At 40.7% G+C, this 17,745-nt stretch overlaps 1 protein-coding gene across 6 annotated transcripts in view; it reads left to right on the top strand.

Annotated features, from left to right (window-relative positions):
* GPRIN3 (GPRIN family member 3) overlaps positions 1-14,083 on the top strand; it is a 32,044-nt gene extending 17,961 nt beyond the window's left edge. For 4 of the 6 annotated variants that reach the window (XM_083367432.1, XM_083367430.1, XM_083367434.1 and 1 more), the window contains one exon: positions 9,087-14,083. In XM_083367432.1, the coding sequence (XP_083223558.1) occupies positions 9,197-11,461 (2,265 nt within the window). In that variant the 5' untranslated portion in view covers positions 9,087-9,196 and the 3' untranslated portion in view covers positions 11,462-14,083. Of the gene's footprint in view, positions 1-9,081 lie in introns of all 6 variants that reach the window. The other 2 variants (XM_083367431.1, XM_083367433.1) reach the window with 1 other exon arrangement.
* The last annotated feature ends 3,662 nt before the right edge of the window (positions 14,084-17,745 follow it).

The raw sequence follows: 17,745 nt of genomic DNA on the forward strand, positions 1-17,745 counted from the left end.
GACACCACTGGATGACATCACCAGGGCCCGCTGCCTTGGAAGAGTGGGGAAAATTCTCAGAAAACTCACACCCTGGTCGGTATCTCTTTACTCTCCTACCATCGGGTAGGAGATACAGGAGTATAGCCAGCCGTAGCAACAGGCTGAAGAACAGCTTCTATCCATGGGCTGTCAGTTTCTTGAACGGGATATAATTTTATAATTTTATGTATGATTGACTTGCGAGGCCGGTATGTTGTGCAATTAGCTCACATGGTGTAACAAGATGGTGGGTTTGTTGTCACTGAGTTGTGGGGCGGGGCATGAAGGGAGACTCAGCCAATCTCAATGTATACATGGTTGTACTTTGACAATAAAGGTTCATTCATTTAAGTTGTTGATAGATCTTCATTTATGGTACAAATAGTCTACACTGGAGCTGCCCTTTGCTATAGGAACTATGGAAACTGTAATATAATGGGCAGACCACTTGCCAATATAGCTCAACTTAGTCTTCTCTTACTAGCAGTAGTAAAGGTCTTGAGCAAGGTTCTGGTTCCTGAACCATTTTAAACAAAAGGTTGTTGGAAATGGAAATAGAATTCTCTATAGATAAAACATCATTTTTTAAGATAATCCCTTCTTCAAATGCAGGGGGCACAATGGCTCAGCAGTTAAGATGCTAAGTTTGTCAGCTGAAAAGCTGATAGCTGGCTTACAGACCTGAGCACTGAATGGCGGGGTGAGGTCTCGTTACTTGCCCCAGCTCCTGTCTAACTAGCAGTTCAAAAGCATGCAAATGCGAGTAGATAAAATAAATACCACATTGGTGGGAAAGGTTACTGCATTCCATATTCTCAAGCTGATCACATAATGAAAAAAATGTCTCTCAGACAATGCAAAACTCCCTTGGCTGAGAATTGCAGACGAGCACCACTCCCTTGAGTCAGTGACAACTGGACAGGGAAAACATTTAACTTTCTTCAAATATGTATAGATGGTTGAAAAGCCAGGTGGAATAAATGACAAAGATATTGAGATGTGATGGCACAGTGGTTAGAATGCAGTATTGCAGGCTGACTCTCCTCAATGCCAGGAGTTCAATCCTGACTGGTTTAAAGTTGACTCAGCCTTCCATCCTTAAGAGTTTGGTAAAATGAGGAACCAGATTGTTGGAGGCAATCTGTAAACCACTTAGAGAGTATTGTAAAGCACTATGAAAACAGTATATAAGTCTACGTTCTACTGCTATTGCTATATAGTCTAGTACAGTGTTTCTCAACCTTATAACTTTTAGCGGCATGCTGCATGCTGGATAGGGAATTCTAGGAACTGAAGTCTACACCCCTTAAAGTTGGCAAGATTGAGAAACATTGATCTAGTAGGAACTCCATTTCTCACTGGCTGCTTTGTCTGTGTTAGAAATTCTGTTTATATATACAGTAGTACCACAGAGCAAACAAAGAATACAGTCACCATGTGCTTTACTGCTCAGCTGTTAAGCTGTAACAGGAAACTCTCCTCAGAACATAAAGAACCATAGATAAAAATCATAGATGCAAACTAAACACTGCCATCTACTGGCTGAATTATTCTGTAATGGTTGTAATACGAAATACATTCTAACATGTATTCCAACAGTCTGGGCAGAAGCTGAAAAGCAGACGAGCCACTATTTCTTTGGATACTGTACATATAGCAGCAAGGTGGCACTTTTATTCATAATGCATATTTTGCTCATGACATTCTTTTAGAAACATCAGCACTGCTTTCTACATAATGTTTTGGTTCTTTTGTTTGTGCTGTCATGGGGGGAAAGAATTAGTTAGAATTTTATAACTTTTTTTAATCCTCTGGTTCTGAAGGTATAATTCAATTGTTTTTTTAGGTTTGCTTTTACCATGTACTTTGCAAAACATAAAGAAATGTTGCCTTAGTTTTCATGCCACAGAATACCCATGGGTATGAACCTGGGTTTCTATACTTTCTCCATTATACTGTAACCAACATTCACAGTCACTGAAATGCAACAAAATAGGGAACTAACTCCATCACCCATCCCTTTATGCAATAGATTGCAAAGGTCAAACCTGTTTTTAAATCCTGGTTCCTTCCAACTTTATTATTATTATATATTATATTATATTTAGATTCCCAAACAAAAAGAGAATCAGTCTCTTCATTCAATAGGACTTTTATTAACTTCCTCAAGGTCTCCCATCATCATAAAAGCGATGAACACTTGCGCATTTTGCTACGTTGTTGATTTTTATCTTCAAAGTGAGTTGGGCAGATTTAGTCCCATTATCTAGTCCCTCTTTGTAGGTGAAAAACCAAGGTATGTTTCTCAGGAAGAAATGGGTAAGGCAAAGGTAGTTCATACTGTTGACAACACACTAAACATTATTTCTGCAGCCTGCAGTATGAACTACTTGCAATGCAATCAGTTCAATGTATTTAAATGGTAAGCTTGAAATAGAGCATTTGAGTGTTGAAAAGGAGCTTTTTTTTGAGCTTGGAGCAATAGTTGAATTGGTTAAGCAGTCCCATTTTGCATTCCCAAGGGCTTGGTCCCCAGTAAAGCCCCCCACATTCACACTTCGGTTTTGATCTTAGACATGTCACCATGTCTTGCAGTGTTGAGATCTAAAATAGGTTGCTGTGGACTACTTTTGTTGCGCTGTTCGCCTTTTGTTTTCCTCTGGGCACAATATCGACATATTGTGGCTTTTGAGTGAGTTGGAAAAAAGGCATCTTCAAAGAATCATTTTCTTTGTGTGGAACTATCATTTTAAAAGATTTTTTCTAATAGCGGACAGAAAAATAAAAATAAAATGTAACCATCTAATCCCTAGTGAAAAGAAGAGCTTAATCTTAGCACAATAGTCATTATGGTGGCAACTCACTATAATCCAGTTGTGTTTGGAAGGATTGATGGCTGAATCTCAGAACTGCTGTGATGTGTTTGTTTGTTTTATTTATATTATTTTTACAACTAACTCAAGGCAGCGAACATACGCCTTCCTTCTTCTATTTTCCCCAGCAACTACCCTGTGTGGTGAATTGGGCTTTCATGGCTAAGGTGGGACTTGAACTCACAGTCTTTGGCTTTCTAGCCCAGTGCCTTAACCATAAGACCAAATAGGCTGGATTGTATGCTGTATTGGATTTTGTGCAGCAGGCAGGACATTCAACTAGGTCAGGGGTCGGCAACCTCGGCTCTTTTATGACTCGTGGACTTCAACTCCCAGAATTCCTGAGCCAGCATAGCTGGCTCAGGAATTCTGGGAGTTGAAGTCCACGAGTCATAAAAGAGCCGAGGTTGCCTACCCCTGAACTAGGTGAACGTTGCAGTTCTTTCCAACTTCCTGATTTCATTGCCTGAAATTGTCCATTGTTGTCTTCTAAAGATGGAACTTAGGGTCATGCAAGATTCTCTGAAAACCAACGAACAACTGTGCATAAATATACGCAGCCACTATTTTAAGACAGTGTTGACTGCATTCTGAATAAACTACTTCAACAAAACTTTTTTAATGCCAGATAATCTCACCAAAATTAAACAACTTACTTTTAACATTAAAACTTGGACAGTTTATTTATTCTATAAACTCTTTTGCCCAATGTATGATAATGAATTTTTTAAAAAAAAAGTTAAAGGAGTCTCTGTGGATTTTACTCTGCTAGTCGTTGCCGACTATAGGGAGCGGTGGTCATCTCAGCGTCAAGGCCATTGAGCCACACATTTCCATCATCATGTGGCCTTCATGATAACACGGAGAACTGTTACCTTCCCAGCAAAGTGCTACCTATTTATCTACTTGCATTTGCATGCTTTCAAACTGCTAGGTTGGCAGGAGGTGGAGCAAGGACAGAAGCTCACCCTGTTGCGTGGTGCTTAGGTCTCGAACCTGGATGGCTGGCTTTCCAGCCAACAAACCCGGCGTCTTAACTGCTGAGAAATCGTGCCATCCCTGTGATACTGAATAATAGGTCCAAAACAAACAAACTACACTTTATAGTAGTACAAAGTATGAATAAGGCTTATACGTTCAAAACTTGTATAAGCAACCAAGCCTCTTAAATCAATGACAAAAAGTGAATTAATCATGTATTCCTTTTGTTAATTGTAACCGTAAGATTTATTATAAAGATATTTGCTCAAGTCCACACGATACAGCTATGAATATGATACACAGCTAAGTGACAACAAATAATTAGGGTTTGAGACTTAAAGTGGAATATAGAATTTTTTCTGCTGTTAAATGTTATGGATGGTGAAACTAATAGGGATTTTTTTCCATGTCCTTCAGTTTCATAACAGGAATTTCAAAGCTCCTTGAAATACAATCTCCTTTATTTATTTATTTATTTATTTTAATTCCATTTATATCCCGCCCTTCTCTGAAGACTCAGGGCGGCTTACAAGCTTAGCAGTAGCCTTCACTCTATGTATATGCCTGCTTATTAGGGCTTTCATACACCCCCCAAGCAGCATTATTACAAAGTCAGCTTATTGCCCCCAACAATCTGGGTCCTCATTTTACCTACCTCAGAAGGATGGAAGGCTGAGTCAACCTTGAGCCTGGTGGGATGCGAACCTGCACTAATTGCAGGCAGCTGGTGTTACTTAAGGAGGCATTAGCCCACTGCTCCACCAAGGCTCTTAAGAAAACCCATGTGGAAATGTTAATAAAAAGGAATCCAGGAATCAGACTGAAATTAAGGAAGGTTTTTATACGTAATCTGTTATAATTGTTCAGAATATATATAGTTTGTATAATAAAAAAACATTGTGCAGATTAACTGATAAGCAACCGTAGCTGAGTTTTATGCAAACAAGAAATTTCATGGTTTGACCAACAAATAGAGGCTGTCCTGAGATGGCTTGAACTATAGTAGATATGAGAACAGTCTTTGCTTATAATTCTCTTAGTTGCTTTGTACAGGTGTTGTTTGATTTAATTTCTGTGTTTACTTGCAAGCTGTATTCCTTTTCTTTTACCACAAAAAGAAAAACAAACCTGTTGGTGGTATTGGATAACAGGGTTGAATTTTGGCAAGAAATACGATGTGTCTCACAAAAGAAAGACTTGTACTTTGAACTCAGCCTGAAGATGAACAAATATAATGAACAATCATTTTTTGATTGGAGTCCTGGCTGTGTAAGAATTATCTATTGAGGCTTGATAAAATAGGAGTTAATGGACTTCGGTAATGCTGTTTAACTTGATTATTACTTTCTGGTCAGTTGCCAGAACTGGAACAAAACAAGATTTTAAAAATCCAGCTGCGTTACATTTGCTATTTTAGAGTGAATATGCTTAGGATCTTCTCACATTGAGGTCTATTTCATGAGCAGCAATAAAAAATCTTATTTATATATCTTGTCTGCTTACCATTTTAGTTATACCATTCTTATAGTAGGTCCTTTTTTATAGTTTCAACTTTTTTGCTTTGTGTGTGTGTGTGTGTGTATGTATATGTGTGTGTGTGTGTGTGTGTGTGTGTGTGTGTGTGTGTGTGTGTATCAACTGTCACCTTGTATATTTCTTCTGTAAAGACACTTGCTTAAGACTGAAAGTGGGGGGGCCTCTAATATTTAAATATATAATGCAAACATTTCCATTACTAAGGCAATAACCTTCATGAGATGCTAGCATTCAATGTAGACGCCTTTATTGTACTTGTTTTAGCTTTTAAGTTTAGTCACTTAAAAGGAATCTCTGTCTTTATTTCAGCTAAACTACGGTATTTTAAACATTCCTCTCATATCGTCTGCTCTTAGAATGCTGATATATAATTTTCATTGACAATGTTTTTAACTGATAGCTGCATATATGTAATGAGAAAATTAAGGATTGCAGATTTATTATACTATTGATTGACCTGCTTTGGATCTGTCTGCCAAACCCCTAGAATATTCTGCTTTATTACCTTGAGAGTTGCCAAATTGATAAATGAAGACGTTGAGGGAATTTAATTTTTTTGTTTCATACTGAACTAGATCTACATACCAGTTTTAATAACACTGTGTGTGGTCTCCAAGCTCCAGCTGTTTATATATTTAAGACCAGCTGAGTCTTAGGAAGTAAATAATTACAGTAATTTCTTTCTTCAGCTCTGAGGGATTAGTCATTGGAGGAAACAAACATTGCCCAAGATTGCAGGTAATGTTTCTGAAACATGTCAAATGTCTATGAAAAATTGTCCCTTTTTTTGCTCTAATTGCTGCTTTGAAAAGGTGGACAAGCTATAGAAGTTCCATGAAAATGGTTTGCTTTTTATGAAGCTAGAAAATCTTAGTTATCAAGCATGCCCACAGGATCAAAAGGGTCAAGATGGCAGCCACATTGGTGTGATTGAAACAAACATTCATTAAAAACAGAACTTTAATCACATCACTGTGGGCGCCATCGTGACTTTTTTTTAGTATACTTTATAGACACACCTGATAATCATAAAATGATGTCTTAATTCAGCTATTCTGGAGGCACTCCATCCCATCTCATCCTCTCAAAAAGATAATATAAACCCTAGCTGATAAATCTTCCTTCATCTTGCAATTCTGGGTTTATGCTTAATTCTGATTTGAGTTTTACTTTTGACACCTTTTTATATAGATTAGTTTTGCAGTTTTGCCAATTAGGCTAGTGACCCCCAACCTTTTGGGCACCAGGGACCGGTTCCGTAGAGAAAGGTTTTTCCACGGACTAGAGGGGACGTGGTTATATGTGCTGCCTGCATCCTACAAATTGGGCTTTGCTTAAATGCGCAGCCTGTTGTGATTCAGGGTCAGCCTGTGGGTTCGGCAGTTGGGTCGGACGACTCAGAGGAGGAGGGGGGTGTTGAAGAGCTTGCTGAGGGGGTTGAAGATCTTGCTGATGAGAGCCCTCAGCCAGGCCCCTCCCACCTGGTCACGACGGAGACCCAGCTGTGTGAGCCTGACAGCGTGGATGAAGATGACCCACAGCTGGCCCTGTTCAAGGACGCCCGACGCAGGAGGCAGTCAATCAGGAGTAAACAGAGGAAGGCAATGGGGCACCTCGGAAGGAGGCAGAGAGAAGCCATGCCCTGAACTGTATAAAAGGGGAATGCATGGGAGGGCTGGTTTGCTGAAGGCAACCGCTTGATTAGTTCCTGTTTCATAGCTCCTGTTTCATGGTTGGTGTCTTGTTTTGCTCTGTTTTATGTTAATAAATTTGGCAGGCTTAATTCCAGCCTCTTGCCGTTTGTAAAGGGGTTGTCCCTGCCTTTTCTGCAGGGCTGGTAGCAGGCTGGTACAGAACACAGCCCCATTGCTGACATGTTGCGGACCGGTGCCTGTTGCACAATTGAATTGAAACACGGTAAAAGGAAAATGAAAGGAAAAGGGAGAAAGAAGGTATACAAGTTTGGCTGTCAGTTTAAGCCTATGTTTTACAATGTATTAATTAACTGCAAGGAATTAGCCATGTAGCATTTGTTCACAGTGCTTTCATTTATCAACATCTGAAAAAGTTTGACATACACAATGAAGTTACCAGATAAGGAAACAGGATGGGAGCCAGTTTTGGTGTAGTGAGTAAGCCACTGAGATAAAAAAATAGGAGTCTGTGAATTCTAGTCCCACCTTACGCATGGAGCCAATTGGGTGAAAGGGGCATGTGCCAAGTACCTCAAAATCTTGCCAGAAAAGCTGCACTGACTTGTCCAAGCAGTCACCAGCAGTTGACAATGACTTGAAGACATGCAGACACATATATACACACACATACACATGGAGGAAACAAGATAGGTGGGTCTAATTTTGTCTACCCTGATATGTTTAATGGGAATGTGGTGGCTATGGGAGTGCAGTGGCTTGTACAGTTAGGACGATGGGCTGATGAACGTGTTCGAGACCCATTGCTGCCACAACAGGGTAAGCTCCCGTCCTTCACTCCAGCTCCTGCCAACCCAGCAGTTCGAAAACGGGCAACCCGAAGTAGATTAATGGGTACAATTTTGGTGGGCAACTTCATGGGGACACAAAAGGAGCCCCCAACTGGGTGTCCTCTAGGCAACGGTGCTACCACTGCCAAATTCTTTTGCCATGGAAGCACTTCAGTGCTTCTGACCTGGAGAGAAAAAAATATGTTTAGTAACAGTGATTAGGAAAGGATCCATTGTTTTCCAGTATGACTTCCATTCCTCAGGAGTCAGCAATAGGTTCTGAATAATAATGCCAGTTTCATATGCTCAAGTCACTGTGATACAACTATGAATCTACATATAAACATAGCCTACTTTCCATTTCCTTTTGTGAAGCTTGTACGCCCCTGTTGTGCTCTTACCACATTCCAGAATCTCAGCAACAGGCAAATTACAAATATTCTGAATCCAGCTTCACTCCTGTGGGTTGGAATCCACGTCATTCACAAGGTCATACCTGGGTTGAGTACCCAGACAACAAAGCAAAGCCTTTTGTTTACGGAGCTAGGTATGTGTGGCAGACCAGACAGGAAAAGCTGAGACTTTTCTTCAGTCTATATTTTAAGATGGAAAATCCTGGAAAATCTCAAGCCAATAACTAGTAAAAGGGAATCAGAAAGGGGAAAGTCCTGATTTGCAGAACTGTTATCTAGGTAGACAATATGTAGCTAAATGATTAATTAGCATTATGTCAAAATTATTCTTTATTTTCTGTCTATAAGATTAATTTCTTGTCTGTGATTATTATTGTCTGCACACAACTTCTGGCCTTTGATACTTGATGTACATTCACACCTCTTTGCCTCAGAGTTGTATCTGTAATTTTGTGATCTGCCCAGAAACTTACACTTTTTAATATTTTTCTATGGTAAAACGTTGGCTGTTTTACCAACATAGTCTTTCTGTTCTCCCTGATGATTATTATTTTTTAGTATCTAACATTATAATGACAGTTTTTCGACAGCAACTACCAGCATTTCTTCAATAACTCCTGTTTTCTTGAGAGAGAACAGGTACTTCACAGCTAGGTTATTATCAAAATACAGCAGGTCTCCAATTCTGATAATGTCCATAATCTTTATTCAAAATTTAAGACAAGGTTATTTTTATGTGAACATATTATTAATGTGCTTTACTTTTTTTTCTTTTAACAGATTGATGCAACGAGAGCTGTCTGTATCCTTTCAGCCTGAGCAGATCTCAGAAAGAATTTGTAATTGACGCTGCATGAAGTTTCCTAGCATTTGTACTGTGTCACATTTCCATGGGGACTGTACAAGATCCACTGAGGTCTACTAAGCTTTCATTAGTTACAGCTCATGAATCTCCTAAACACCAGTGCAAGCAAGCAAGCATAGAAAGCAACAGTAATGGATATCCTTTTACTACCCAGGACCAGCCTTCTGAAGGATGCTTGTTTGAGGTGAACTCTGACCGAGACAGCAGTGTTCCAAAGAGTGAGTGGCATTGTGAATATGACACCAAGCATCCAAACATGCTTTCTCCTGGGTCCTTCACTTCTTGCAAAGAAGGCAACATGGCAGCTCCAGAACCAGTAAGTTATGCTAAGCAGGAAGGCTCCAGAGCCAAGATCCATGCCCCAGCACCTGAAGACCACACTTCAGGGCTTAGTGAAGTTAAAGTGTGTCTTATTCAGGAAGCTAACAGAAATATTCCAAGTGGTGGTGGACAATCATATAATACAACTGATAAAGCAACCACACTGCCTGGAGGAGACCTTGATTGTGTGGAGAGCAAATCCAATGATTGTGTTACTCTTCCTTCCCCTCCAAAATATTCTGATATCCAGCAAGCAGCTCCTGCAGGGAAGGGACATGTGTGTGAAATTATTGTCTCTGAAAACAGTCGAGTCTTGGTTTCAAAAGATGAGTTGGATCTCAATCTGAAAGCCCCTGCTTGTGCGGAAACAGAATTGGGGAGTACAGAGTGTGCACTTTTTTGTCCCAAGACTGAGCAACAGACTACATCTGAATGCAACCTTAAGAGCCCTCCAGAGACATCGTGTAGTGATGAGCCTGCACCAAAGGTGGTTCCAAACTTGTCCAAATTCAAAGACACAGGGACAATGACAGCAAAGCCTGAAAACAGATCTGTAGATGCAGAGACAATAAGCAGGACTCATCAAGATGCTGAGGTTCAAGCTGTAGCTAGTGTGGAAAGCAAGTCATCTTCTACTAGCCCAAGTATCTTGACTGCATTCTTAAGAGAGAACATGTCTCCCGAAGCAAAACAGGTCCCAGATCAGTTGCACATTATTTATATGGGAGCTAGAGGGAAAGAGCAGTCTGAAGTAATTGGTGACTTTGCAGCAACTGTCCAAACACCTTCGTCTATGGGCATCATGCACAAGGCACATGTTCAAATACCAGCTACAACAGAAAGGCCCCTGGAAAGTCCTACTGTCAGACTTCAGGAGAATCTCACAAACATGCGTGACCCAATCTGCTCAGCTTCGTTGGATAAGGCAGAAGAGAATTCTCAAGAAACTTTGGCCAAGAGGACAGAAGTGCAAATGACAGACATGGCTAAAGATTGTGGCAATGTTCCACAGCAACTGTCAGACAGTTCAGTTTTGCAGAAAACAAGACCTATTTCCCAAATTAGTGTCAGTCCTAGTAATGAGCCTGTGTCTATCCAGCACCCTGCAAACTTTGATACTAAACTACCTCCGTGTTCTTCAATCCCAGCCATTGACGGTAAATATCAACACTCTGGTATCAACACACTTCACAGAACAACTGAACAAGCCAAGGCTATAGTTACCAGTATGGATACTGAGAGGACCCATCAGGAGAAGCAGCTGCAGATCAAGACTGTTGATAACCTTGAGACAACTTTGCCTAGTTTGCCCATTGCTGTAAATTCAAAGAGAGAAGGAAAGGGTCATCTCATATCTGAAGAACAAAAGATGAATACGACAGGATCTGTTACTGGTTCTCAAACAATGAGTGCTCCAGTTGCAGCAAAAAACAAGCAGGATACGGTTCCTGGGGATACCAAGGCAGAAACTGTAGTCAATCCCAGTCCAGCTTCTGAGCTGAGTAGACGTTTTGCCACTGCGATAGGAATCCAGAATGATGAAATCCAGAAGGGTCCAGTGCTTGATATATTGGCTGCTCCTACGTCTTCAGGTCCTACACCACGTCTTGGTGAAAAGAAGAAAGGACTCAAGGCTATCGCTGCTGAGGCGAAAGTGCATCTGAAGCAATCCAAGCGTGTCAGGGATGTCATGTGGGATGAACAGGGCATGACCTGGGAGGTTTATGGAGCAACTCTAGATCCAGAATCTTTGGGAATTGCTATCCAGAACCACTTGCAGAGGCAGATCAGAGAGCACGAAAAACTCATTAAGTCTCAAAGCTCCCAAGCCCGTAAATCCATTTCTTCAGATACGTCCTCAAACAAAAAACTGAAGGGGAGGCATCACAATGTTTTTCATTCCATGCTACAGAATTTTCGACGCCCAAATTGCTGCGTTCGTCCAGCTGCTTCTTCTGTGTTAGACTGAAAAAAAAATCAGAAATGAAGATGGGAAAGTAACACTTCATTTGTGCGCATTTGTGTATTTGTACAAGGAACTCTATGGATGTTTGAGTTTCTAATACACTGATACAGGGTTGAGGGGAGAGGAAATTATGACAGTGTACTTTATTCCCACTAGTTAACATGCCTTCATCTGTCTAATTTCTACAAATGACACATGAAACATTCATGTTCAGGCTGAAACCTCCCAGTCAGTTGCCAAATAAAATATGAGTACCTCGTGAAGCACAATTCAGAACTGTCAGGTTACAGTAGCTTTAGATAAAAAGAGAAGGGCGACAAAATCTTAAATAGATTGGTGGGGTTTTTTTCATGAGATAATGTAGAAAAAGATTCCCAAACTGAGGAAAGCTGGGTTGGGTTCAAGTAGAAAGATTAGAAGGAATGGTGCTTTCTTAACTGTATAAACCCTTCAAAGTTGAGACTCCTCTACAGATTAGATCCAGGACCTGGTGCCCATACCCTTTCAGCTGAGTTTCACTGTAGGCCAGAATACCCCAACATTTCTGGCTTTGTGGACTGGCAGGGGTGAGGGAATGGTTCTGTGCGAGTGGCCGGCAAGCGGGCTCACACAGCTCCATTCGTGCGAGTGGTGTGCACACGTGCCTGCCGCTCACTTAAATGGAGTGCTCCCGCTTACCCACTGCTCATGCAAATGAGGGTGCCTGTGTGTGGGCACACATTCCACAGCCTGGTTGCAAACCCGCGGCCCACAGGTTGGGCACCCCTGCTGTAAGCCCATTGGCAGCCACTGTCAACCTTGCCCCACTGAAAGTGATTAATCTCAAATGAAAAGTGCATAAGTGTCCAATTATCCTTCAAAGCCAGATTTGAGACTTCTGTGTATTCATTTATATGCTGATTTTTCTTTTGTTTTGTGCCTTGTTTTATCTAATAATTTTCAGAGAATGTGTGTGTATGTTTATGTGTGTGTGTGTACACGCACACACACATACACACACACATATATATATGTGTATATATATGTGTGTATATATATATATCTACACACACATATATACATATATATATCAATGGAAAGATAATTTAATCAAGAATGTAATGCAATAACTTTTATGAAGGATTTGCTATTAGAATAGCAGTTATAAAGAAGAAAAGTGAACACGTAGAAAAAATGAGATATACAAAAATTATCACCATAGAAAAAATGAAATATACAAAAATGATCACCATGTCAGTTAATACTTAGTTGGGTAACCTTTAGCATGAATTACGGCCTTACAACGTCTTCCCAAGAAGTAAACCAAATCCTTTAGTTCTGCAGCTGTTATAAAGTGAAACCAAGATTGAATGATTGCTTCTATTAACTGGGTTTTATTGCTGGGTCACTTCTGACTAACAAGTTTCTTTAGTTGGCTCCATAGATTTTCAATTGGGTTAAGGTCTGGGCTATTCCCAAGCAATTCCAGCAGTGGAATATGATTTTTGCACACAGCAGCAACATGACATGGAGCTGAATCCTGTTGAAATATAAATGCTTCATTGTCTTGGAAAAGATCATGTGTGGAAGGCTTCAGTTTGGGCTCAAGTATTTCATTAATGTATTTTTGGCCATTTATATTCCCATTAATCACACAAATTCTGCCCACACCTTTTGATGTCATACAACCCCAGATCATAACACTGATTGGATGTTTCATGGTACATGTAATGCAATCAGGATGCAAACCTTCTCCCATTGTTCTTCTGTCCAGGTAACATGGGTTTTAGCCCAGTTTAGTCTTTTCAACCTTTCTTTGAGAGAGAAAAGTGGCTTTTTTCGTGGAATTCTAGATTTCAGGCCAAATTCCTGCAGTCTGTTCCAAACAGTCCTTGCACTCAACTTCACATTGCATTGCACCATTTCATCTTGTATACACCCAGATGATTTTCTTCTGTCACGTAGGCACAGTCTCTTAATTCTTCTATCATCACTTGCTGTTGTGCACCTTTTTCTGCCTTTACCAGTGTGGTTTTGTAGTGACTGAGTCTCCTTATACCTCTTCAAAAACTTAGAAATGCCACCTTTGGTTAAGTTTCCACCATTTTTCTTCTAATTTCTTTATACGTAACTGTAGCCTTCTTCACTTAATAATACTATTTTACATCACTTTCTGGGCGACACAAACAGCATGGATGGAAATCTAGAGTGGATTGGAGAAGTTAAGAATTGGTAGAACCTTTTGCAGTCTTTTCAAATAGATAGTTCCAGCCTATTGATGCCTGCTGCATAGATATTGTCTGCTTGTTTCTTGATATTGCCTGATGGCTAGGGAATTGTGGGAGTTGAAGTCCATGCAGAATAAAATTGCCAAGGTTGAGAACAGTCATCAAAGGGAAAAACAACTGCATTTACAGAAAAATATTCAAATCATTGTATAGTGAACCAGTCACCTACTGATCACTGGTTTAATTTTTCGTGTACATTTCTTATGACAGTGTTCTATATTCCAGCCTTTCCAAATATTTTGTGCCTTCCAGGTATATTGGATTAGAAATACTGGAAGCTGTGATTCCAACATTTTGAGAGTTCTAAGTTTGGGAAAGGTTGTTCTAGAACAGACATGTCAAACACAAGGCCCGGGGGCCAGATTCGGCCCGCAAAGTGATTTCATGCGGCCCACGAACCCATCCTGGAAACAGTGAGGGAACAGCCCCCACTGCCTTGGCCCTGGCCCAGAGACCCCCCTCCTGCCAGAGACCCTCAGATCTGTCCCAGTCCTGCCCATAGGCACCCTTGATGCCAATGATGTAGAGCTGGCCACGCCCACCCAGTAGGCCATACGCACTTTAGCCATGCCCACCCAGTAGGCCATGCCCACCCAGTAGGCCACGCCCACCCGGCCCCCTGAGGGCAACCACAATGCTGATGCGGCCCTCAGTGAAATTGAGTTTGACACCCCTGTTCTAGAACAAGGGTGTCAAACTGCTGGCTCGCAGGCCGGATGCATCATAGCAAAACTGCACCCACCCCACTGCCAGCAATGGCAAAAAAAGTCATAATACGTTGCGACACGTAGTGTGACATTGCGAGTTTGACACCCCTGTTCTAGAACAAGAGCTTTTATCCATGGTTGAAAAAGAAGATTAGTATCACTTTTTCTATTTTGTTTGTATTTTCTTTGGTACCAAAGCACCAGACTATTTTTCATGCTTGAAGCTAAGCTTTGACCCTTGCATTGATTGTTATTACTAAGCTCCAGTACTCCAGTTAACATAACAACAAAGTTGGAAGGGAGCTTGGTGGTCTTCTAGTCCAGCCCCCTGCTCAAGCAGGAAACCCTATACCAGGGGTAGGCAACCTTGGCTCTTTTATGACTAGTGGACTTCAACTCCCAGAATTCCTGAGCCAGCGTGGCTCAGCTTGGAAACCTCTCCCTTTCCCCTCAGCATGGCTGGCTCAGGAATTCTGGGAGTTGAAGTCCACGAGTCATAAAAGAGCCAAGGTTGCCTACCCCTGCCCTATACCATTTCAGACAAATGGTTGTCCAATCTCTTTTTTAAAACCTCCAGTGTTGGAGCATCCACAATTTCTGGAAGCAAGTTGTTTAATGATTAATTGTTCTAACTGTCACAAAATTTATCCTTGGTTCTAGGCTGATTCCTTGATCGGTTTCCATCCATTGGTTCTTGTCCTGCCTTCAGGTGCTTTGGATTAAAGGCCCTTTTGATATTGCTTGTATATATTTTTTCAGCATAGCATTCCTCTGCAGATGTTTCTAGAGACGTCAGTGCATAAACAGCTGTTTCTAACTTCGGTTCTAAGATGACCATTTATATGTGTGTCAACAATTTATATATGCAGATGCTGATGTAGAAACAGTTGCTATAACTGAAAGTGCCATGCAGTTCAGCAGAAGGGAGAAAGGTTGTGATTATGTGTGACCTTGGAGCATATTTCACATTGTCTGAATTTTAACTGCTGATAAGTAACATCAACCAAAGTATCTTCTTTCTTCTTTTTTTTTTAATCTTTAAATTGGATTAACTTGAGAGCCTATCAAGTAAGCAGTGTTTCTCAACCTTGCCATCTTTTAAGATATGTGGATCTCAACTCCCAGAATTCCAGGCCAGCATGTTTGGGGAACATGGCTGGTTGGGGAATTCTGGGAGTTGAAGTCCACACATCTTAAAAATGCCAAATTCATGTGTTCAGAAAATTATCTCTAAAAATATAAATATAATGATATGATCATGCAGATCTGCTTGGAATATATTTACAAAACATTGAACAAAATTGCGGAATTTTCTGTGCAAATTGATTAAACCTAACAAAGTTCCTTTGTTAACCATAATTAAGTCATAATTAACTGTACATTGGGACAAATACAGGCAACATTATACAGTAGCTTCATACGATCCATAATCTAGGCCAGTAAATTTAAATGAGTTGAATCCCAGAAAAGGTAATGACATTACAGCAACCTAAATCTCAGGGATTTTTATGATTTTTTGTGGTTCTGCCTAATAGTTCAGGGCTGTTGAAACCAGTGGTACGGGTACCACCTGTGGTACATTGGCACCTGGCAGGTGGTACGCGACCATCCTAGAAAAGTGGTAGCGGGGGAGGGGAATGAGCTGAACTGGTAGCAGCGCTGCACAAGCCTAAGCGAGAGATGGCTGGAACTGCAGGGATGTCAGGCTTAGCGGAAGCACCAGGATCAGCTTCTGCTGAGCCCAGAAGAAGCGCCGATCAGCTGGAATGTTGCAGCATCACCAGGGTCTTGTGATTTACATTCAGATGCTTGGCAACTGATTCATATTTATGACAGTCAGAGTGTCCCAGGGTCATGTGAAGTGAACAAAACCTGCTGCAACCACCCAGCAGATGGGGAGGGGGGAATAAAAACCAAACACCCCCACCCCCACCTCACCCCTACTGGCAATCCTCAACAGAAATGCTCACAACAATGAAAACCTCGGACAGGAGGAAGAGCGCCGCCGGGCGGGCAGGCAGGTGTCTTGCTCAGCTGTGGCTTGGGGGGCACTTTTTCAGTGCCATTGTAACTTTGAACAGTCACTAAGCGAACTGTTGTAAGTGGAGGACTACCTGTACTTCATCACTTTTTTCCCTTTTTTTTGGTCATCAAGTTTTTGACACCTTGCTAGGTGACTGGTGGTACTCTGATGTTCCCATATCCTAAAAGTGGTACAGTGGGTGAAAAGATTGAAAAGCCCTCTAAAGAAAAGATTACAAGCCCTGCTTCTAATCAGACCATCTTTGGGGGGGAAAATGCAATACAGATAGTAATCATTCATTCTGCTAACTTTAACCAATTTCATATTGCACCGCTTTCAGTGGAAAGTGAGCAGGTATATTACCCATTTCTGTTTAATCAAATACTAAAAATGATTTCTTTGGACTGAACCATCACATGAATGATAAAAAAAACATGTTTTCCTTTACCTTCCTCCCTGTTATAGAAAAAAATATCTTTAAATGTTATCATTTGTGATTACCATGTTTATAGGCTTCCAACCATTATCATTAGAGTTTTTGGAACATAGATATTCTCAAGCTTTATTGTTTGCCTTGCAGCAAAAATCAGCTCTTCTGGCAATTCAATACACACAATTACTACGGCAGGCAATTTCTTGAAAGGCATTCCAATTTTTCAACCTTTCCTTGAACAATGTACTATACTGCAAACCCAAACAAAAAGAGCTCTATTGCATTATTTAATCAAAGAACTGAGGTTTTAACCTATTGTATTTTGTAATGGCATTGACTGCCTCTTGAGAGCTGCTTGGTGGCCTAGAGGTGGCTTGCCTCGTAATCAGGAGGCTGTGAGTTCTATTTTAGGTAGTGGCAGATATTTCTCTCTCTGGGCACAAAGAGAAAATATCTGCTGCGAACTCCACATAGGTGTCAGGGAGGGCATCCAGTCAGTAAACGCTCAGCTCCATTCACTCACCCTGACTCCACCCCGATGCAAGGGAATACAGGGTTATTTTTAAAAATTGACTGCCTTTTGAGAAGATTTGTGGAGTCTTAACTTTTGACTTTTTCGCTGTGGCTCTTGGCTACCTATCTATATTTAATTATATGGACAGAGCTAAAAAAAAGAGAAGGTTAAAAGAAATGGATATGTAAATTCCTGTGGGAAAAAGATGAGCTTCTTCCCCCCTTCCTGAGATTCAGTCCTATTGAACTTGATAGGACATTTTTGAATAGAAGTGTACAAGATATTGACTTAGAATTGTATATTTGGAACGCTTCATGTTACGGAACAATTTATTATAATATAC

This window comes from Vipera ursinii (assembly GCF_947247035.1).
Source record: "Vipera ursinii genome assembly, chromosome: 7".
Classification (NCBI taxonomy): domain Eukaryota; kingdom Metazoa; phylum Chordata; class Lepidosauria; order Squamata; family Viperidae; genus Vipera; species Vipera ursinii.